The sequence below is a fragment of the Scyliorhinus torazame genome, chromosome 11 (assembly GCF_047496885.1).
Source record: "Scyliorhinus torazame isolate Kashiwa2021f chromosome 11, sScyTor2.1, whole genome shotgun sequence".
Taxonomy (NCBI): domain Eukaryota; kingdom Metazoa; phylum Chordata; class Chondrichthyes; order Carcharhiniformes; family Scyliorhinidae; genus Scyliorhinus; species Scyliorhinus torazame.
Genome location: NC_092717.1, coordinates 199,222,710 through 199,246,722, shown reverse-complemented (window position 1 = coordinate 199,246,722; position 24,013 = coordinate 199,222,710). Strand labels below are relative to the sequence as shown.

Here is a 24,013-nt window from a genome sequence, read left to right as displayed (position 1 = left end):
GGTGGAGGACAGGTGTGGGAGGTCCTCGGGGAGTCCGTCAAATCACGTCCACATGTTCTGGTCGTGCCCGGCACTGGAGGGGTTTTGGAGGGGTCTTGCGAGGACTATGTCCAAGGTGGTGAAAGTCCAGGTCAAGCCAAGTTGGGGGTTGGCATTATTTGGGGTAACGGACGAGCCAGGCGTGCAGGAGGCGAAAGAGGCCGGTATCCTGGCCTTTGCGTCCCTGGTAGCCCGGCGGAGGATCTTGTTATTATGGAAGGACGCGAAGCCCCCCAGTGTGGAAGCCTGGGTAAATGACATGGCAGAGTTCATTAAGCTGGAGAGGATAAAGTTTGCCTTACAAGGGTCTGTGCAGGGGTTCTTCAGGCGGTGGCAACCGTTTCTAGACTATCTCGCGGAGCGCTAGGAGGAGGTCAGCAGCAGCAGCAACCCGGGGGGGGGGGTCTCTTTCGGGGGGGTATTTGGGCAGGGGGGGGGTCCCCAAGGGTACTTTTAAATGTCATATGGGGGGGGTTAATATATGCGGGAGAAACCCAATGCATAAGTAGTTTATTATTTTTGATTGTGGTGTTTGTGTTCTTTCTTCTTTTTGTCATGGGGGGGTTTGTTTGTTAAAAAATTTTGTTGGAAAAATTTGAATAAACATATTTTTAAAAAAAAGAATCATTAACAAAACTGTACGGAAGTAAGCCATTCAGCCCATCATGACGGTGCGAGGCCTTTGAAAGAGCTATTCAATTTGTTGCATTCCTTTACACTTTGCCCAATGCCCTCCAATTTCTTTTCCCATTCAAGTACTTATCCAATAATCCTAACCCTTTTGAAAGTATTACTAAATCAACTTCTAGTCGTCTTTTAAATCATTCATTCCAGATTATGGGAACGGACTACATAAAAGCATCGCCCTATCTAGCCTTTGATTCTTTTGCTGATTATTTTAAAAATAAATTTAATGTACCCAATTCTTTTTTTCCAATTAAGGGGCAATTTAGCAATCTGCATACATCTTTGGGTTGAGACCCACGCAGACACGGGGAAAATGTGCAAACTCCACACGGACAGTGATCCGGGGTCGGGTTCGAACCTGGGACCTCGGCGGCGTTAATCACTGCGCCACCGTACCGCCCTCTTTTGCTGATTATTTACTCTGTGAAAAGTACCCGACATGATTTTAAACATCTCTCCCTTAACCTTCTTTGCTCTTCATGTAATTGAAGTCCCGCATCCCTGCTAGCATTCTAGTTAAAAACAGAAAATGCTGGAAAAACTCAGCAGGTCGGGCAGCATCTGAGGTGAGGGAAACAGAGGGAACATTTTGAGTTCATATGGCTCTTGACAGAGAGTCATATGGATTAGAAACGATAACTCTGTTTCTCTCTCCACAGATGCTGCCCGACCTGCTGAGTTTTTCCAATATTTTTGTTTTTATTTCCAATTTCCAGCATCCATAGTAGTTTACTCCTATTACCATTCTAGCTAAGCTCCTCTGCGCCCTCTCTCAGGACTTGATTTGCTTCCTAAAATGTGGTTCCTAGAATTGGACCCAATACTTCGGATGGATTACTGAAATACAGCAAGAATAATTTCCAATTATTGGAAATTGGGACAGGTTTTGCAACTTGACGATCAAAACACAGTGCTTCATGTGGCAAATATGTACCTAGGGGATTTGAGACTGAAGGTCAGTGTACCCAATTCAGGGCCTGCACACTTTATACCACCCATTCATTTTAATGAACTGAAAACCATGCAGGTCATGAACTAGGTGCACTTACCACGGTCCCCAAGCTCCTGAGATGCATTCCCGTGAAACTCTGCGACACAAGTGCTAAATCATTATTTCCAGTATGCAGGTTGTGCAATATTATTTCCAGTATTATGGTGCTATTCATGAAAGGAAGAAGTTGAATTTATAGAGCACCTGCCAGAAAAGTACTTTTGATATTTGATCATTATAGCAATGCAGGAAAATGTGGCAAGCAATTTCACAGAATGATAGAATTGTTACAGCGCAGAAGGAGGCCATTCGACCCATGGTGTCTGCACCGGCTCCACAAATGAGCAATCCCTTCGTGCCATTCTCCTGCCTTCTCCCCATAACCCTGCACATTCTTCCTTTTCCCATCATAGTCCAATTTTCTTTTGATCGTACCTGCCTCCACCATACTCCGGTAGTGCACTTCAGGCCGCAACCATTCACTGTGTGAAATTTTATTTTTCTCGTATTATTTACACAGAAACAGGAATGAGATCATTGGCCAGATATTCAGTTTACTTAAAAACTGAAAGAGAAGAGTTGTTTAAGTGTTCCACCAGCCATTACATTCATATTTCAGCGCATACCCGAGTAGATTCTCTGTTTTCAAGGTTACATTTCACAAAACATTCCTTTGGTGCTTTTGACTTTTCTTTGCTTGTGTACCACTTCCAAATAGTAACTTTACTGGTGTCAACCTCCACAAAAGCTACCTCCATTAGCAGCACTGTGGGAGAATTATTTACATTATCATGTCATCAGAGCTCAGTTCACTTTGGCTACACCCATCTCAGCCGTCAGGGGATTGAGAGTATCGCTTTCAATTTATCACAAAAATCTATTGTTACTAAAATAATAAACTTGATTGGTACGAAAGCACAGATTAGGAAATAGGGTGGCTCTTAATTTGTTAGAGTATAACAGAGGTGATCGTGAGTTAGCAGCCTGTAGCGAAAATAAAAATTGGGAGAAATGCAAGACGGGCTGCAAGTCCCGACCACCTATTTTACATTATAGTTCAAGTCAAGCACGAACCCAAACTCTGCTGTTTCACATTTAAAAAGAAAGAAACAAGGAAAAACTTGCATTTATAAAGCGCCTTTCACAATTTCAGGACTCCCCGAATAACTTTACAACCAATGAAGCTCTTTGTGAAGTATAGTCACTATTGTGGCATAGGAAACAAGGCAGCCAATTTGCACGCAAAAATCTCCCGCAGATAGAATTGAAATAAATCACAGATCATCTCAAAACATAGGGCTGGATTACAGGCTGAGTGCTGGCTACCCGCACCACAGCCCAAGTTTCAGGGGCGAGCCCACCTCTGCTTCGCCGGCTGTTTCATGTGCCTATGTCAGCTCAAAAGGTACCATCCAGCTTAATCCCACTTTTCAGTTCTTAGTCTGTAGGCATTTAGGTTGCGGCACTTCAAATACATACCCAAGATTTTTTTGAATGTACTGAGGAATCCTGCCTCCAGTACTCTTTCAGACAGTGAGTTCCAGACCCTACCAATCCTCTGCCAATTATTTTATCCCTGTGCCCACTGTTTATTGAACTTTCTGGTCAGAGAATTAGGTTCCTTCCAATCCATTCTGTGTAAGCACCTTGTAATGTTTTGCATTTCACTTAAATCTCCCCTTAGTTTCCTCTGATCCAAAGAAAACAGCCCCAGCCTATCCAACCTTTCCTCATGGCTACTCCAATCCGGGCAATATCCTCGTAAATCTCCTTTGTATCCTCTTCTGCGATTGCATCCTTCCTTCAATGACGTGATCTAAATTATACACTGCACTCTAGTTATGTCCTAATTGCTATTTTATACAGTTCTAGCATAACCTGCCTGTTTTTATATTCTATGCCTCAATTAATAAACATGCCTTCTTAAGCACCTTAACTGTTTGTTCCACTGCCTTTAAGAATGTGGGCTCAGGCATTCCAAGATCCCTCAATTATTTTACACTGCTCATTATCCTCCTATTTAATGGGCATTCCCTTGCCTTGATCGTCCTCCCCAAACACATTACCTCCAACTTCTCTGGATTGAATGCAGTTTGCCTTCTTTTTGCCCACCTGACCAGGCCACTGATACCTTCTGCAGTCTAAAGCTTTCTTCCTCACTATCTACCGCACAACCAATTTTTGTATCATCTGTAAACTTCATAATGATGGCCCCTTCCATTTAAATCTGTTGTAGTTGGTATAGTTAGTTAAGGCATAAATGTTGGCCAGGACATTGGGAGAAATTCCCCTGCTCTTCTTCAAGTCGTACCATAGGATCTTTTAGGCCCACCTGTAAAAGAGATAGGTCTTCGGTTTCACATCTGCCCCGAAAGATGGAAAGTGCAGACTGTGCACTTTGCTTACCCGTGGATGCCAGGAATGTCTGGACGTAATCATTCCAGAAGGAGCACTCTGCGGTCTTCAATCCTTTTTTGTTTTTCAGGGCAGATGCAAACTCTTTGTAGTTACTGCCACTGGTGCTTTCTAAGAAGCTGGGCCATGGAGGCAGGGTCTCACTGGTGGAGCGTCTGGAGAAGGCGAAGGGATAGTTGGGGTTGCTGAAAAATACAAAATTGGAAAAGATGCAGATAGAAGAGCACAGGAATGATTTGCTGAACTTGCATCACCCTTTTATATCCCTGCTGACTGACCACACACATCAGGAATTTGAAGATGCAAATCACCCTCCATTTCCTTCTTCATAACTGGAACTTTCTGGATGAATTTATTGGGCAGACGCTCCCAACTGTGATCAATGTTCAAAGTGAATGCATGCTTTCTCAGGGGCAGCTAGGATTGGGCAACAGATGCTGACTGAGATGCTCACCTCCAATGGAAGAATGAAAAAAAAGCTTGAGAATTGGTATTGCAGTGCTGTAGGGCTCGATTTAATGGGATAGAAACAGAGCCCTGTTTTGGGTGTGTTTAGTGGGTGTTTCTCAGCGACTCCAGCGTCAAGAGCCACTATTTAACAGCATTTTGCCTTTTTTTTGGCTTCAGCTTGCCAGTGCAGGAAGGGTATTTGCAGATCGGGGCGCCATTTTTAAAGGCAGCCTGATCTTTCAAACCCCCCTCAGCGACCCCACAGTGGCCTCCAGACCCCGCCCCCCCCCCGCCACTGCACCCAACGTACTTCTTATGGGGTCATTGAGCCCCCCTCAACCCACTTCTTAAGGGCAAAGCACCCCCAGGCCTCACCTCAGGCTTGGGAAACTTGGCATCATGGCACTGCCAGCCTGGCACCCTGGCAGTGCCCCTGGCATCCTGGCTGTTTCACTCAGATACCGTGCCTGGGTGGCAGTGCCAAGGAGCTCAGATGCCAAGTGGAGTGCCAGAGTGCCACCCTGCCCAATGCTCAACCACTCAGGGGTGTCCATTGGCCTGGAAGACCCCCCAGGTGCCATTACGCCTGGTCCATGTTGTGTGGACCAATACTAAATGGTGCCCTGGCGGGTTCTCCCAGGCGCGACCGGTGAATCCCGGGCCCTGGGTGAATCTGGCGAACGCATATTTAAATCGGCCTAATGGCTCACTTAAATATGCATATCTGGATTTCGCACAGTGAAAAGGATCCAGGTCGTGACGTCTCGGCCTCGCCTCGACATCAAGTTGGATGTGACGAGGAGGCGCTGAATCACGCCTCAGGGATTTGCAGGTTCGGTTATGGAGATAGGGCAGGGTTGGCTGGGGAGTTGGTCTAGGTAGAGTGTTCTTTTGGGGTGCAGATTCGATGGGCCGAATGGGCTCGTTCTGCACTTCAGTGATTTATGATTCGATTTGCATTCAGAATGATAATTTGTGTTTTTATAGCAAGGTTAACATAATAAATAATAAAAGGTACTTCACAGGAGAGAAAAGAGATCATAGAATCGTAGAATCCCTACAGTGAAGAAGGAGATCATTCGGTCCATCAAGTCTGCACCGACCCTCGAAAAGAATACTCTGCCTAGGTCGAATCCCCCACCCATCCCACCCTATCCCCGTAACCTAACCTGTACTTCTTTGGACTGTGGGAGGAAACCGGAGCACCCGGAGGAAACCCACGCAGACAAACGGAGAACGTGCAAACCCCACACAGTAACCCAAGGTCGGAATTGAACCCAGGTCCCTGGCGCTGTGAGGAAGCAATGCTAACCACTGTGCCATCCTGGAAGCATGCTTGAAAAACATGAATGAACATAAGAACTAGGAACAGGAGTAGGCCATCTGGCTCCTCGAGCCTGCTCCGCCATTCAATGAGATCATGGCTGATCTTTGTGGATTCAGCTCCACTCTCCGGCCCGTACACCATATCCCCGAATCCCTTTATTCTTTAGAAAGGTATCTATCTTTTTCTTAAAAACGTTTAAAGAAGGAGCCTCAACTTCACTGGGCAAGGAATTCCAGAGATTCACAACCCTTTGGGTGAAGAAGTTCCTCCTAAACTCGGTCCTAAATCTACTTCCCCTTATTTTGAGGCTATGCCCCCTAGTTCTGCTTTCCCCGACCAGTGGAAACAACCTGCCCGCATCTATCCTATCTATTCCCTTCATAATTTTCTATGTTTCAATAAGATCCCCCTGCATCCTTCTAAACTCCAATGAGTACAGTCCCAGTCTACTCAACCTCTCGTCATAATCTAATCCCCTCAACTCTGGGATCAACCTAGTGAATCTCCTCTGCACTCCCTCCAGTGCCAATATGTCCTTTCTCAGGTAAGGAGACCAAAACTGAACACAATACTCCAGATGTGGCCTCACCAACACCTTATACAATTGCAGCATAACCTCCCTAGTCTTGAACTCCATCCCTCTAGCAATGAAAGACAAAACTCGATTAGCCTTCTTAATCACCTGTTGCACCTGCACACCAACTTTTTGCGACTCGTGCACCAGCACACCCAGGTCCCTCTGCACAGCAGCATGTTTTAACATCTTACCGTTTAAATAATAATCCATTCTGCTGTTATTCCTCCCAAAATGGATAGCCTCACACTTGGCAACATTGAATTCCATCTGCCAGACCCTAGCCCATTCACCTAACCTATCCAAATCCTTCTGCAGACTTCAGGTATCCTCTGCACTTTTTGCTTTACCACTCATCTTAGTGTCGTCTGCAAACTTTGACACATTGCACTTGGTCCCCAACTCCAAATCATCTATGTAAATTGTGAACAACTGCGGGCCCAACACTGATCCTTGAGGGACCCCACTAGTTACAGGTTGCCAACCAGAGAAACACCCATTTATCCCCACTCTCTGCTTTCTGTTAGTTAACCAATCCTCTACCCATGCTACCACTTTACCCTCAGTGCCATGCATCTTTAGTTTATGCAGCAACCTTTTGTGTGGCACCTTGTCAAAAGCTTTCTGGAAATCCAGATATACCACATCCATTGGCTCCCCGTTATCTACTGCACTGGTAACGCCCTCAAAAAAGTCTACCAAATTAGTCAGACACGACCTACCCTTTATGAACCCATGCTGCGTCTGCCCAATGGGACAATTTCCCTCCAGGTGCCCCGCTATTTCCTCCTTAATGATAGATTCCAACATTTTCCCTACAACCGAAGTTAAGCTTACTGGCCTATAATTACCCGCTTTCTGCCGACCTCCTTTTTTAAACAGTGGTGTCACATTTGCTACTTTCCAATCCTCTGGGACCACCCCAGAGTCTAGTGAATTTTGATAAATTATCACTAGTGCGTTTACAATTTCCCTAGCCATCTCTTTTAACACTCTGGGATGCATCCCATCAGGGCCAGGAGACTTGTCTACCATTAGCCCCATTAGCTTGCCCAATACTGCCTCCTTAGTGATTACAGTCATCTCAAGGTCCTCACCTATCATATCTTTATTTCCATCAGTCACTGGCATGTTATTTGTGTCTTCCACTGTGAAGACTGACCCAAAAAACCTGTTCAGCTCCTCAGCCATTTCCCCGTCTCCTATTATTAAATCTCCCTTCTCATCTTCCAAAGGACCAATATTTACCTTAGCCACTCTTTTTTGTCTTATATATTTGTAGAAGCTTTTACTATCTGCTTTTATGTTCTGAGCAAGTTTACTTTCATAGTCTACCTTACTCTTCTTTATAGCTTTTTTAGTAGCTTTCTGTTGTCCCCTAAAGACTTCCCAGTCCTCTAGTCTCCCACTAATTTTTGACACTTTGTATGTTTTTTCCTTCAATTTGATACTCTCCCTCACCTCCTTAGATATCCACGGTCGATTTTTCCCCTTTCTACCGTCTTTCTTTTTTGTCGGTATGAACCTTTCCTGAACACTGTGAAAGATCGCTCGGAAGGTTCTCCACTGTTCCTCAACTGCTTCACCATGAAGTCTTTGCTCCCAGTCTACCTTAGCTAGTTCTTCTCTCATCCCATTGTAATCGCCTTTGTTTAAGCACAAAACACTAGTGTTTGATTTTACTTTGTCATCCTCCAACTGTATTTTAAATTCCACCATATTGTGGTCGCTCCTTCCAAGAGGATCCCGAACTATGAGATCATTAATCAATCCTGCCTCATTACACAGGACCAGATCTAGGACCGCTTGTTCCCTTCTAGGTTCCATTACATACTGTTCCAGGAAATTATCCTGGACACATTCTATAAACTCCTCCTCAAGGCTGCCTTTACCAACCTGGTTAAACCAATTGACATGCAGATTAAAATCTCCCATGATAACCGCTGTACCATTTCTACATGCATCCGTTATTTCTTTGCTTATTGCCTGCCCTACCATCCTGTTACTATTTGGTGGCCTATAGACTACTCCTATCAGTGACCTTTTCACCTTACTATTCCCGATTTCCACCCAAATTGATTCAACCTTGTCGTCCATAGCACTAATATCATCCCTTACTATTGCCCGGATGCCATCCTTAACCAACAAAGCTACACCACCGCCCTTACCGTCCATTCTATCCTTTCGTATAGTCTGATACCCTTGGATATTTAACTCCCAGTCGTGACCATCTTGTAACCATGTTTCAGTAATGGCCACTAAATCATAGTCATTCACGATGATTTGTGCCATCAACTCATTCACCTTATTCCGTATACTACGAGCATTCAGGTAAAGTACACTTATGCTGTTTTTTATGTCTTTGTTATGAATCCTAACACCTTGATCAGTAACTTTTCGCAAATTATTTTTCCTCTTACCCTTTCTCCTTATTTTCCTTGTCTTTGAACCCATATCTCTACATAATAACCTGTCACGTAACCTGCTGCCTTGCTCTCCATTAACCATTATACTGTCCATAGCTTTACCCTTCCCTTCCCCCCAACTTGCTAGTTTAAAGTCCTTTTGACCAACCTATTTATCCTATTCGCTAGAACACTGGTCCCAGAATGGTTCAGGTGAAGACCGTCCCAACGGTACAGGTCCCTCCTGCCCCAGTACTGATGCCAATGCCCCATGAAATGGAATCCCTCTTTCCCGCACCACTCCTTTAGCCACGAAGATGAATGAAAGCATGCTCGAAAAGATGGCTGTCGAGGAGGACTTTAGTTTATTTTAAGTGGGTTAAAGAGTCTGTCAAGGAAACAAAGAGATTTTCAGATCAATATCTCTTGTGGTTGATGCCTTTGGGACAATTTCAAAGCCACTGAGACTTGTCCGTTATGGGCAAATGGCACACCATCACTCTCCTTCCCTTCTTTGTCTCTCCCTCTCATCATGCCTCTCTTTTCCTGTACCCTTTCACTCTCTGTTTCACTCTGCATGTTCCCGTCTTCTGTCTGCCTGCCATTTATACTTCATGGGCAATGTAATAATTGTGAAAATTTCATTGCTCACCCCGACTTGACAAAGTTGGCAATGTACTGGATGATTGTGAGCGACAGACTCCGCTCCTGCGCCGTGAACAGCTGCGCTGATTCTGGGTGGAGAGGCAGTCCGAAGATGAACTGCACATCCGACGGAAGACTTGCACTGAAACAGAAAAAGAACACATTCACATGAGTCCATGGTAACCAAAAGAAGTGCTGTTGGCAACGCACTGCCAAACATAGACATGAACCAGGCAGACTACAGCCCATCGTAACCCGGGAACTGGCCTCAGCACCAGGGGACTACGGAAGAGTGGGGTGGGGGCATGAGGGGGTGGGGGAGGGAGAATCAACTCTTAATCACTATGCAAGGGATCCTGTTGAAACGCGTACATGTCCAGAAACTGGATTAGAACAAGATATGGCTGGATGTACAAATAATTCAACAGCCTGCTGCCACTCACTCTTTTAGCTCAAACATGGCCTCTCGCAGGAGGTAATGAAGGACCAGAAGCTTTGAAGAAATCATTGGCGAGCAGCTGTTACTTTCCATTCTTCAAAGATATTAGGGTCGAATCAGTCACTCTGGTGAAAATCCTCGTGGCGCACAGTAAACATGTCTCTTGCTTAAGGTTAAGCAGAGAACATAATGAAAGGGGCCCTGTGGAATTCCAAACATGCTTTCCTTTAAATTCAGCTTCCCAAAATTAAAGTAATCGCTGAAAGGCAAGTAACTATGAGTGTGAATCTCCCAAAAAGTGACTCAGTGTCATTGTGGGTGAGTGTGGCAGGGGGTTTCCTGTTGCCGTTTTGGGTGAGATCCAGCCAGTCATTTTTGGGGGGCTTGGAGAGTTTGTCCCTGGTCTAGCCCACACTTAGAAGTTTTTCAGCAGTGGGTGTCATAATATCCACTCATGTATATAATGAGATGCAGACAGGTAGTGATTGACACATAGGATGACCAGTAAGCATACAACACAGCACAACTAATCACCAGACAGCACACTACCACTATAAAGCCAGAGGGCACTAGGTTTCCCGTTCTCTCGGGACCCAGCTACTGAGACAGTCAGAGTCCACGAGCTAGCAAGCACAAACACCATGCGGTAGCTAGTAAGTCTGGTCAGGCTACTACAAGGTCACTAGTCAGATCAGTATAGTGTCGACCCACAGCTGAATATGTACAGCAGTTTATCTAGTTGAGTAAAACAGTGTTGGATATTCTCCTGTGTAGACGTCTATTTCTAACTTCCCTGCAGTCCACATCGAACCAACCTGCCTAACACATCATCGTACCAGAGTGATATTGATCTTGACGGACCTACCTCGAGTGAATCAGCATCGACCAGCAAGCAGCTATCCAGCGAAATGGAAAACATCCAGGCTCCTCCGCGACTCCGCATCTCCGGCAACCTCTCTCCACTGCGGGGGACCACGCCATCCATATCTACAATTCACTTACGTTCGCCGATGGCGAAGACCAAACGAAATTCAAAATATTCCTGCTGAAGTTTGACAGCCACTGCAACATTGAGGTGAACGAGAGCTTGGAACGGTACATCTTTCAGCAGAGGCTTCAGGGTAAGGATGAACCTTTTCAGTCCTTCTTCACCCATCTCCGCATCCGAGCGCAGTCATGTAACTATGACTCGACGGCTGATTCCATGATCCGGGACCAGATCGTTTTCGGGGTCCGCTCCGACTCCCTGCGGCAGCAGCTCCTTAAAATCAAGCAGTTGACCCTCTCTGTCGCTATTGTGACGTGCGTTGTCCATGAGCATGCCAAGAATCGTTATTGCCACATCAGGGCTGCAGAAACTGCAAAGCTGGCCTCCCATGAGGCAGAAAGGATACAGGCCATTGCACAGATGCAGGGCCTGAGCATCGAGGAGAGTGGCCGTTTCTCGCGCTTTTTTCAGATCCCTGCGCATGCGCGCAACGACCAAGTGGACGACAAGACCGAAAACCCAACTACGCAGGTGCGTACGTCAGCCGACCGCACTGCGCATGCGCGATGGCGCACGGATCGCGCTGACGTCAGCACCATGACGTGTCCGAATTGTGGCTCCGCCCACTTAAAGCGGCAATGTCCTTCAAGAGGACGCCGATGTCTCCAGTGTGGCAAGTTTGGCCACTACGCAGCCCTCTGCAGATCCTCTCCACCGCTCAGCAGCCAACGATCCCAGCTGCGGCGCAGAAGTATCCGCTCAATACAACAAGGCATGCCAGATTCTGATCCCGACAGCCCAACGGACCCTGATGCTGACTGCCTCAAGTCTCCATATCGGGTGGGCATCATAACCACACATGAGCTGGCCTCCACCACACCTGCGCAACGCCTCTCGACCCTCAGTGTGGATCCCGATGACGAGTGGTGTGCTGTCCTCACAGTTCACAAGGCTCGCATCCGATTTAAACTGGACACCGGCGCATCTGCGAACCTCATCTCACAATCCGACCTCGACACCATCTGGGCCCGACCAAATATTCTTCCACTGGCCTGCCAGCTCCTTGACTACAATGGCAACGCCATAGCTGCCAGTGGCTCGTGTCAACTAGGGGTATCCAACAAGGCAACATTACGATTTGGAATCGTCAGGCCTGACAGGGCGTCTCTGCTCGGTGCTCAAGCCTGCAAGCTCCTGAACCTGGTTCAGCAAATCCACACCATGTCATCGTCACCCGCGACGGTCTCGCCCGATGGAAATTTGCAAGCCGACATAGACGACATTATCACGCAGTACACAGTGTATTCGATGGAATGGGCACGCTCCCGTACCGATACAAAATACTGCTCAAGCCAAACGCCACCCCTGTAATCCATGCACCATGCCGGGTGCCGGCGCCCCTCGAGGATCGTCTGAAAAAGCAACTACAGGACCTCCAAGACCAGGGCATCATCTCGAAGGTCACGGAGCCAACAGACTGGGTCAGCTCCATGGTATGTGTAAAGAAGCCATCAGGGGAGCTCCGCATTTGCATTGATCCCAAGGATCTAAACCGCAACATCATGCGGGAGCACTATCCGATCCCGAGGCGTGAAGAGTTAACCAGTGAGATGGCTCATGCCAAATTCTTCACTAAGCTGGACGCCCCCCGGGGTTTTTGGCAAATACAGCTGGACGCGTCCAGTCGCAAGCTGTGCACATTCAACACCCCGTTCGGCCGCTACTGTTACAACCGCATGCCTTTCGGTATCATATCTGCCTCCAAAGTGTTTCATCGCATCATGGAGCAGATGATGGAGGGCATCGAGGAGGTACGAGTATACGTGGACAACGTGATCATCTGGTCTACAACGTCCCAGGAACACATCGCTCGCCTCAAGCAGGTCTTCCAGCGAATTCATGAACATGGTCTCCAGCTCAACAGGGCCAAGTGCTCATTTGGTCAATCTGATATAAAGTTTCTAGGCGACCACATCTCGCGGCAGGGTGTGCGGCCAGACGCCAACAAGGTCTTGGCGATCAACGCCATGAAGACCCCGGAGGACAAGAAGGCGGTCCTCCGCTTCCTCGGATGGTCAACTTTCTCGGGAAATTCATTCCCAATATGGCATCCCACACCATGGCTCTCCGCCATCTCGTCAAGCAGTCAACGGAATTCCAGTGGCTGCCCACACATGAAGTGGAATGGCATGAGCTGAAGGCAAAGCTCACCACAGCCCCAGTTCTAGCGTTCTTCGACCCAACCAAGGAAACCAAGATATCAACTGATGCAAGCCAGGACGGCATTGGGGTGGTGCTCCTCCAGCGAGATGACTCCTCGTCCTGGGCTCCAGTGGCATATGCCTCCAGGGCCATGACGCCCACTGAGCAACGGTATGCCCAGATTGGAAAGGCGTGTCTGGGTCTCCTGACAGGAATAATCAAGTTTCATGATTATGTTTACGGCCTGCTGAAATTCATGGTGGAAACGGACCGCAGGCCTCTAGTCCACAGAAGGATTTAAATGACATGACACCTCGGTTACAGCCAATTCTTCTTCGACTCCGCCGCTATGACTTTGAACTTGTATACACGCCAGGCAAAGACCTGATCATTGCAGATGCCCTATTCCGGTCCATCACCACACCGTGTGAACAAGGTGACTTCATCTGCCACATAGAAGCGCAAGTGCAATTGTCTGCCATCAACCTCCCAGCCTCTGACGAACGGGTGGTCCAAATTCGTGAGGAAACGGCCAAGGATCCTTTACTGCAGCGTGTGATGCAGCACCTTACCCATGGCTGGCAGAAGGGACAATGTCCCCAATTCTTTAATGTTAAAGACGAGCTGACGGTTGTGGAGAGAATCCTTCTGAAATTCGACAGGATCGTTATTCCTCAAAGCATGCAGGCTCTGGTGCTGGGTCAACTCCATGAGGGTCACCTTGGAGTCGAAAAATGCTGACGCAGAGCTCGGGAGGCGATTTACTGACCGGGCATTAACCAGGATATTGCCAACACGGTCCTCAACTGCCCCACCTGTCAGAAGTTTCAACTGGCTCAACCCAAGGAAACACTGCAACAGCATGAGATCGTGACCTCTCCGTGGTCCAAAGTAGGTGTAGACCTTTTTCACGCCAAGGGGCGTGACTATGTACTCCTGGTCGACTACTTCTCCAGTTACCCAGAAGTGGTGAAACTGTCCAAACTCACGTCGAAGGCGGGCATCAAAGCCTGCAAAGAAACGTTCGCCAGGCACGGGATACCGCTCACGGTAATGAGCGACACCGGTCCATGCTTTTACAGCCAAGAATGGTCTGATTTTGCACAGTCCTACAACTTCCATCACGTTACCTCCAGTCCCCACTACCCGCAATCAAACGGGAAGGCCGAGAAAGGGCTCCATATTGTCAAGCGGTTGCTGTGAAAAGCTGCAGACTCAAGCTCCGACTTCAACCTGGCAATGCTGGCATACAGGGCAACCCCACTGTCCACTGGGTTGTCTCCAGCGCAGATGCTCATGAATCGCACTCTGAGGACCACAGTTCCAGCCATCCATGTCCCAGACCTTGACCACCTCATGGTGCTACAAAAAGTGCAGCAGTCCCGGGCCCAACAGAAGGCCACATATGATGCTCATGCCACGGATTTACCTGAGCTGGCTCCAACCGATCATGTTCGCGTCCAGTTGCCTGAGGGCGGTTGGTCAGCCACAGCTGTTGTTGTCAAACAAGTTGCCCCGAGGTCTTTCATTGTTCGCATGGCTGATGGCTCCCTGCTACGGCGCAACAGACGGGCATTACGAAGAGTTCCACGCCCGCCACCTGACCGCAGTGCTCCGCCGGCTATCATGCTTCCTCCGGACGTACCCCTGCCTTGAGGCCACCGATCTGCCAGCTATCCTGCCGGCCCACGCAACCACCGCAATGGCAGCGATCCCACCTCTCCACGTGCAGACGGCTCCTGATCCACCTCTGCGGCGATCGACAAGGATTCGGCGCCCACCACAAAGTCTGAATCTGTAGACTTAACTTTTGTAAATTTTGTGACTGAATCCATCGACTTAACTCTTGTAAATATTGTTCAGTTTGCCATGTATCTGCACTATCAACATCTTCCCATGTATATACGTTTGTTCAATCACCGTTTGTATATAGTCATATATATATGACTATGTGTGTATGTGTATTAACTCAAAAAAAAAAGGGGAGATGTCATAATATCCACTCATGTATATAATGAGATGCAGACAGGCAGTGATTGACACATAGGATGACCAGTAAGCATACAACACAGCACAGCCAATCACCAGACAGGACACTACCACTATAAAGCCAGAGGGCATTAGGTTTCCCGCTCTCTTGGGACCCAGCTACTGAGACAGTCAGAGTCCACGAACTAGCAAACACAATCATCATGCGGTAGCTAGTAAGTCTGGTCAGGCTACTACAAGGTCACCAGTCAGATCAGTATAGTGTCAACCCACAGCTGAATATGTACAGCAGTTCATCTAGTTGAATAAAACAGTGTTGGATCTTCTCCTGTGTTAGACGTTTGTTTCTAACTTTCCTGCATCGAGTGCAGTCCACATCGAACCAACCAGCCTGACACATCAGTGGGGAGCTGAACTCGCCGGCAAGACCGGCTTCTCAGAGTTCGGGGCATCAATTTCATAGGGTGTCCCGATTTCGGAAGGGATCTTGAGGGTACCCTACATCCCCCAGCCACAGACAATGCCACTCCCTGCAGATATGGACATCACTGGCCCCCCTCCCCAAGTGAGCATACCCTGTTATGGGGTCGCTGATGCCCCTCCTTCAGGGCCCCTCCCCCTTCACCCCACCAACCTTTACGACGCCGCTTCATAACCACTCCTTCACCCCCTCCCTTTCATGGGCATTGCCCACCTCAGGTCCCAACCCTGGACAGTGCCAACCTGGCACCCTGGCAATAAAAGCCAGGTTGGCACTGCCATGGTGTCAGGGTACTCCCTGCCCTGTCACCACCCATCTGGGGGGCTCCAATTGCCTCAGAAATCTCGAGAGTGAACAACGTGCCTGACCTCCGGTTGCGGAGATTCTCATCGGCGCCGATTGAGGACCTGTCAATGGGGCCGTTGACCCCCCCCCCCCACCCCGGTCACCGCATGATTGCGATCTCAAATAGGCCTAACAACTAATTTAAATATGATTATCTGGCACAGCGTGTGCTCGTACAAGGAACACAAAAAGTTAACATACAGGTACTAAAATGCAATTAGGAAGACAAATGGCAAGGGGATTAGAGTATCAATAAAGAAATCATGCTACGGCTGTACAGGATTCTGGTAAGATCACATCTGGAATACTGTATACACATTTGGTCTCCACATTTAAAAAAAGGTATACCTGCATTGGATGGGAGACAGTGAAGGTTCACTAAACTGGTCCCTGGGATGAGAGGGTTGTCCGATGATGAAAAGCTGAGAAAGTTGTCTGTTTTCTCAGGAATTTGGAATAATGAGAGATAATCTCATTGAAACATACAAGATTCTGAAGGGGGTTAACCACAGCGGGGGCAATCTCAAGAAAAGGGGTCTATTATTTAGGACTGAGATTAGGGGAAATTACTTCACTCAAAGGAATTCTCTACCCCAGAGCATTGTGGATACTTTGACACATCTAAGGCTGGGAAAGACAGAGTTTTGGTCTCTCAAGGGAGTCGTGGGATATGGGGAATAGACAGGGAAGTAGAGTTGGAAGTCCAAGTTCGGCCAATGATCACATGGAATGGCAGAGCAGGCTTAATGGGCCTTATGGTCTAATCCTGCTCCTACTTCTTGTGCTCTCATGCATATCTGTACCCCATCATGGTTCATGGTCAAAGTCATGAAGTCATTTACAACTAAATCCTATCATTCTCACATCTTTCACAGAAAATGTAAACAATAAATATCTTTTTTAATGTCCCGTTGCTTTTACTCCAGGGTTGCGCACAGCAGTGTGAATTTCTGGTCCCGCCAGCAGCGGGCAGGATGGGAATATTTGGAGTGTGGCCAAAAGTCAATTGGCCCAGCCGCGACTTTTCCCGCCGCTGATGGAAGTGCAAAATCACGACCTTAGAGATTGATCTTTAATTCCTGGAGACTACAAGCCACTCTCAGAGCATTGGCAACCTTAGTCACCCACTGGTAACATTATATTTATGTTGCAAGTTATTTTTTATTAAATCGATGGGATGTGGGTTTCATTGGCAAGGCCAGCATCTTTTACCCTGCCCTAATTGCCCATTGAGGAGGTATTAATGAGCTGCCTTCTTGAATCGCTGCAGTCCATGTGGTGTTAAGGAGAGAGTTCCAGGATATTTACATGGCGACAGTGAAGGAACAGCGATATATAGGATGGTGAGTGGCTTGGAGGGGAATTTCCAGGTTGTGGAGTTCCCATGTGGATTTGGAAGGTGCTTCCGAAGAAGCCTTGGTGAATTCCAGCACTGCATCTCGTAGAAGGTTTACACTGTTGTCAGTGTGTGCCAGTGGTGGAGCGACTGAATGTTTGTGGATGGGGTGCCAATCAAGCATGCTGCTTTGTCCTGGGTGGTGTCAGGCTTCTTGAGTGTTGTTGGATCTGTGCTAATCCAAGCAAGAGGAGGAGAGTATTCCATCACACTGCTGACTTATACATTGTAGATGGTGGACAGGCTTTGGGGAGTCAGTAGGTGAGTTACTTGCCAAAAGATTCCTAGCCTGCTGTTGTAACCACAGTATTTATATGACAGGTCGAGTTCAGTTTACGGTCAATGGTAACCCCCAGGATGTTGATAGCGGGGGATTTGGCAATGGAGCAATTCACTGTTCCAATTTCAAATGGGTGGTCAACAGATTAATCCCACAGAATTGTGCTCGCTGTTGATTCAAATCTTTTTGCATCGTATTTGGGACTTTAATGAGGCTCATGTATGAAGTTGACACAAACATCTCAACACACTGAGAATAGAAGAGTGCTTAATTTCAACTTTTCCAGGGCAACAGATCCCTTCCAATGCACAAGATCACTGAATCAACCCCATCATTTCTTCACAGCTCTTATAGTGTAACCATCAGGTATATTGCTTATTAATCTTAACAGCACCAACAGTCTCTTAATTTATCAATATCAATGTAACCTTGAGTGATTTGCTGCATCTCTATTGCGAAGGCTCCTACTTAAAAAAATGTAGTTTCCTGCCATTGACTGTCAAGGGGTGATGGTTAGATTCTCTCTTGTTGGAGATGGTCATTGCTTGGCCCCTGTGTGGCATGGATATTACTTACCACTTGTCAACCCAAGCCTGGATCTTGTCCAAGTCTTGCGACCTTTGGACCTGGACTGCTTCAGAATCTGAACAGTTGCAAACGGTGCTGAACACTGCGCAGTCATCAGCAAACAACCCCACTTCTTTTAAAAAAAATGTTTTTATTGAGATTTTGGTACACAAACAGATATAAATATGAATAAACATTTGGAGACAAATAAAAAAAAAGGAGAACCCAAACTAAAAATAAAAAGTAAAACTGAAACTATTTACACAAAAATCGGCTTCAACTATACACATTCATACATCACAGTTTCCTTCCTTTTCCTTACAGTATTAGCAGTGGCAGTTGTGGTCCCCTGCCTTCACTTCCCAACGGTTTTCTCTTTGTCTTTTCCTCTTTCCCAGTTGGTTCAGGTTGTTGTACCTGCTCCCCCCCCCCCTTGTATCTCATGATTTTCTTGTTGGGCCTGGTTGAGCTTCATGTTTCCCTACCCCCCCTCACCCCCCATCTTCCTTGCTGTGCCATGGCTACCCCCTCCTGATCTTTGGCTTCCTAGTTGTTGGCTACAAACAGGTCTTGGAACAACCGAGTGAATGGCCCCCACGTTTTATGGAAGCCTTCCTCCGACCCTCGGATGGCGAATTTTATTTTTTCCATTTGGAGAAATTTGGACAAGCCAGTCTGCAGCTTTGGGTGGCGCTGCCAGCTGAGCAGGATCCTCAGGCGGGCGATTAGGGAGGCAAAGGCAAGGGCGTTGGCCCTCTTCCCCATGAAGAAATCTGGCTGTTCTGATATCCCGAAGACTGCCATTCTCGGGCATGGCTCCACCCTCATCTCCACCACCTTGGACATTGCCTCGAAGAGTCTGGGGCAAGACCAGAACATGTGGGCGTGGTTGGCCGGGCCTCCTTGGCACCGTTCGCATCTGTCTCCCACCTCCGGGAAGAACCTGCTTATTCGGGTTCTGGTTAAGTGAGCTCTGTGTATCACATTTAGCTGGATTAGGCTTAGCCTTGCACATGTGGAGGTGGAGTTGACCCTGTGCAGTGCTTCGCTCCAGAGCTCCCACCCTATTTCAAACCCCAAGTCCTCCTTCCACTTCTCCCTCGTCTCGTCCAATTGTGTGTTGGCCCCCCTTAGCAGCCGTCCATACATGTTGAACAGTTCCTTTTCCTTAAGATGTCCTCATCCAGCAGGTCCTCTAGCAGTGATTGTCATGGTGGTCACTGGTGCATCCTTGTTTTGCTTCGTAGGAAATCTTTCATTTGCTAGTAACTGAGCTTGTTGCCCCACCCCCCACACCAATTTGAAATGAGTGGTCAAGAGGTTAATCCAACAGAATTGTGCTAGCTGTTTGCATCCAATCTAGGGTTTTAATGAGGCTCATGTATGAAGTTGACACAAACACCGCAAGCTCACTGAAAATAGAAGTGTGTTGAATTTCAACCCTCCCTCTGCAACAGCTGCCTACCGGTGCACAAGATATCCCAATCAACACCAGAATTTATTCACAGCTCAGGTATATTGCTTATTAACTTTAATAACACTGACAACATCTCTCTTCATCTGTCAACAGTCTAAGCCTCAGTATCACCCTATAACCTTGAGTGATACTGCTCTATTGCTAAAGCTCCTGTCAAGAAGTTGAGTTTGCTGTTTCATTTATTTCCAAATCGACAACTCATCTTCCGTAAAGCTCCAATGAGTTTACAACCCCTCTTCCCATAACTGCAGGGGCCACTGCACTCCAGAACAGCATCAGTGAAAAAACGTCTAAAATGCAATCCTTCTTTCCCCTCTAACCTCCCAAGTTCACTCTCCATCAACCTCAATTTTTGTTGTCACTTTCCATTGATGGTCTCTTCCAAATTGTACTCTTCATGTTCCTCCGAAATTCCAAATTTGCTTTCCAACAACTGCATTGGGTTAATCAATATGTTAATTTTATATGACCCCATGGGCATTGCTCATTGCCTATATAGTGCAATGCAGATATGCTGACAATAATATTTTGATATGTGTTGCTCACAAAATTACGACCTCCCATCACGGAATTGTCACTATCCTGAAACGTCTTGGCCGGAATTCTCCGTCCAAACACACTGGCGGGTCTCACCGGTATCGTTGCAGTGAATGATGTTTTGGCTGAGCGGCAAATTCTTCGTTCTTGATTGTGGAGGTGGCGGGGTGAATTCGGATTGGAGAATCCCGGCCCTCACCTCCTTCAGTCTTGACCGCCTCTTGAATTTATTCACAGAATTTGATATCCTCCAATCATTATTCCACAGTATATCCAGCCCTTTAGACTATTGTGACCCTTTATTTAGGTTGAGAAAAATAAATTAGCCTCTTTAGGAGAGTAGTATTTTTGAAGAAAGTTGATTCGGAGGCGAAGATAGAAACTCGAGCTGACGTGTTAATCCACAGCTACAATGAACCAAATAGTTTCAACCCCCACCAAAGCCACCCCCCCACCTCCCAACTTCGATACCGCAAGTTCGATAATAATCGCCCTTTCACTTCAGAAGAACAGAATCCCTTCCTGCTTTTTATCATCAGTTCTATGCGCAAAATGGCGGGCGCAATTCTCCCATTGGGAGTCTAAGTGCCGACGCCGGAGTGAAAACTGGAGTGTTTCACTCCGGCGTCGGAGCCCGTGCCCAGACCCCTATTCTCCCACCCCCAGGGGGCTAGGAGCAGAGTTGCGTCATTTACGCGCGCCAGGCCTTGGCGCCGCGTAAATGCGGCGCCGCGCAGATGACGTCACCCGCGCATGTGCAGTTGCCGTCCTCCCCAAGGTCGCCCCGCAAGAAGATGTCGGATGGATCTTGTGGGGCGGCGGAGGAAAGGAGGTCCTCCTTCAGAGAGGCAGGCCCGCCGATCGGTGGGCACCGATCGTAGGCCAGACACCATTTGAGCCCCCCCTCCGGTACAGGAACCCCCCTCCGCCCCCAACAGGCCGCCCCCCCCCAGCGTTCCCGGGCTGAACCCGCCGGCAGTGACCAGGTGTGGACGGCGTTGGTGGGAACCCGTCGTATTGGGCAGGCCCCTCGGCCCATGCGGGCCGGGGAATCACCGCTCGCCAGTTGCAACCGGCGAGAGGCGATTCTCCCAGTGGCCAGCCGTGATTCTCGCCGCGCCGATTTGGGGAAGGGGGGAGAGAATCGCGTGCAGGTGGCGTGGCGGGACACGCGCGGCGCCCCGTCGATTCTCCCACCCGGCCTGGGGGGGGGGGGGGGGCGGGGGGGGGGGAGAATTCCGCCCGGTGATTTCTGATAGTTTGTGAGAACCTCGGGCGAAATTCTCCGGAAACGGCGCGATGTCCGCCGACTGGCGCCCCAAACGGCGCAAATCAGACGGGCATCGCGCCGCCCCAAAGGTGTGGAATGCTCCGCATCTTTGGGGGCTGAGCCCCAACATTGAGGGGCTAGGCCGGCGCCGGATGAATTTCCTGCCCCGCCAGCTGGCGGAAATGGCCTTTGGTGCCCCGCCAGCTGGCGCGGAAATGACATCTCCGGGCGGCGCATGCGCGGGAGCGTCAGCGGCCGCTGACAGCATTCCCGCGCATGCGCAGTGGAGGGAGTCTCTTCCGCTTCCGCCATGGTGGAGACCGTGGCGGAGGCGGAAGGGAAAGAGTGCCGCCACGGCACAGGCCCGCCCGCGGATCGGTGGGCCCCGATCGCCCCGCGACCCCCCCAGGATCCCGGAGCCCGCCCGCGCCGCCTTGCCCTGCCGGTAAGGTAGGTGATTTAATCTACGCCGGCGGGACAGGCATTTTAGCGGCGGGACTTCGGCCCATCCGGGCCGGAGAATCGAGCGGGGGGGGGGGGGCCCGCCAACCGGCGCGGCACGATTCCCACCCCCGCCGAATATCCGGTGCCGGAGACTTTGGCAACCGGCGGGGGCGGGACTCACACCAGCCTCTGGCGATTCGCCCCTCATCCCATCCAACAGTGATTTTTGACATCAAGATTCTCCAGTTTCAAAGATACATTCCATGAATGGGAAGGACAGCTTTTTCCTCAGACGTTGCCCAAATTCCTCTATGCTATCCAATCACATTTGGCCGCTTTGTGGTTTCCATCAACGGATTAAATTTTGTTGAAAATTAACCATTGAAATGAATGGAATTGTCAATGAATAACGGATTTATGGCAGATTAATTGTGTGAGGAGGTACTGCAGGTATTTTAATATCAACTACCATTTAAGGAGGATGTGCTGTGTACTGAATTGTCACATAATCCTGGATATTATTAATATCTATAAACTTAAAGACCTATCTCCATCGGCGGGATCCTCCGCCCCTTTGACAGCGCACCCACGCCTACGCGTTTCCCGCCTATGCGCAGAGTGCCACATTCTGCCGGTTTCCATCCGTGTAACTTTTTCCTACCTTTATGACTGAAGTGATACACGTGTAAAGCAGGGCAAGTAAAGTGAGGTGTGTGCTGACTGCTCACAACATTGACTGTGAGAGCCTTGCGCTCCCTCTGCCTCCAAAATGTCAATGTTTCTTTTGTTATTACCACTTGAAGTTGATCATATTTTGATTAATATATGAAGGATTAAGCACTTTCAATAACTTATCATGGTTAGTGAACATGCTGATTTCAATCTAGCAGCCCACTGAGATGAAGGAGGGCCACTCATGTAGCTCACTCGCTAACCTAGGTTGCTCATTACTGGTCTAGGGTCATCTTGGAGGGAGCTGAACTCTGCCCAAATCTCTCTCCTCACTCCACAATTTCGCTTGTGACAAGAATGAAGCAAATCAGGCTTCCCTGCAATCTTAGTTGAACTTTTGCTCTGATCCATGTCTCTCTCTCTCTCTCTCTACATTCCCTCTCACACCATTTTGTGCCAAGCTTATCTCAATGACCCACTTCCTGCTTCCCTGATCTCTTTCCTACTCAACTCTTGACCATTCAGATTCCTTTACAGGCCCCCATACCAGCTAATAGCACAAGAGGTTACGTTTTCTGAGAGCACTTTCTCCCCCCCCTTTACACTACCATGATCATGTAGCCACCTGGGTTGGCCACTTCGACTTAAAATGGAGATCCGCAAAGAATGCAGGGAAATTCAATCAAGCCAGGAAAAACTAGCAGGTGCAAAGTTTCCTGTATATTAGAACTTGCAGAAACCCAGACAGCACTGAAACCAACAGCCATCTGCATATTAATGAGCGACCCCCGGGAACAATTGAAGCATTTAAGGTTAATAAGGCCAAGCCAGACTCCTCGGCGACAGCAGGAGACAAGACAAAGGAAGGCCAACAGACACTCAGGATCCGCCCAGTGATCAGGGAACGGCTCCAGCATTGGAGAAATCGATCCAAGTGATCAGAACGTAGTCCAATCACTTGGAACTAGATACGGGGTCCGCCCCGAACGGCGCGAAGCCCTGGGGACTATAAAGTACAGTCCCCAAGTTCAATTCGTCCATCATGGCAGGGTCACTCAGCAGCTCAAAACAACCCTTGACAGTGACCTGCCTAGCCGCCGCATCAACCAAGTAAGTCTCCAGTCAACGCACGCTACGAGATAGGCGCTTCCAGCTACCAGTCTATACCAGCTTTTGAATCCTGCAGACTCAGAATCGAACAAAAGGCCATTTGTTCCACATACCTGGTGGGCCAGTCCGAAGCTAAGTATAGGCCTTTTAGTCTTCTTATTTCATAGAATTTACAGTGCAGAAGGAGGCCATTCGGCCCATCGAGTCTGCACCAGCTCTTGGAAAGAGCACCCTACCCAAGCCCACACCTCCACCCTATCCCCATAACCCAGTAACCCCACCC

General features: G+C 48.3%; 1 protein-coding gene across 1 annotated transcript in view; it reads right to left on the bottom strand.

The window, feature by feature from the left end:
- The window catches only part of tg (thyroglobulin), a 613,433-nt gene that overhangs the window by 12,374 nt on the left and 577,046 nt on the right, over positions 1–24,013 (bottom strand). The window contains exons 48-49 of the mRNA XM_072468601.1: positions 9,541–9,675; positions 4,124–4,317 (exon numbers count right to left, since the gene is read on the bottom strand). Coding sequence (XP_072324702.1) covers positions 4,124–4,317; positions 9,541–9,675 — 329 coding nt within the window. The remainder of the gene's footprint in view (positions 1–4,123; positions 4,318–9,540; positions 9,676–24,013) is intronic.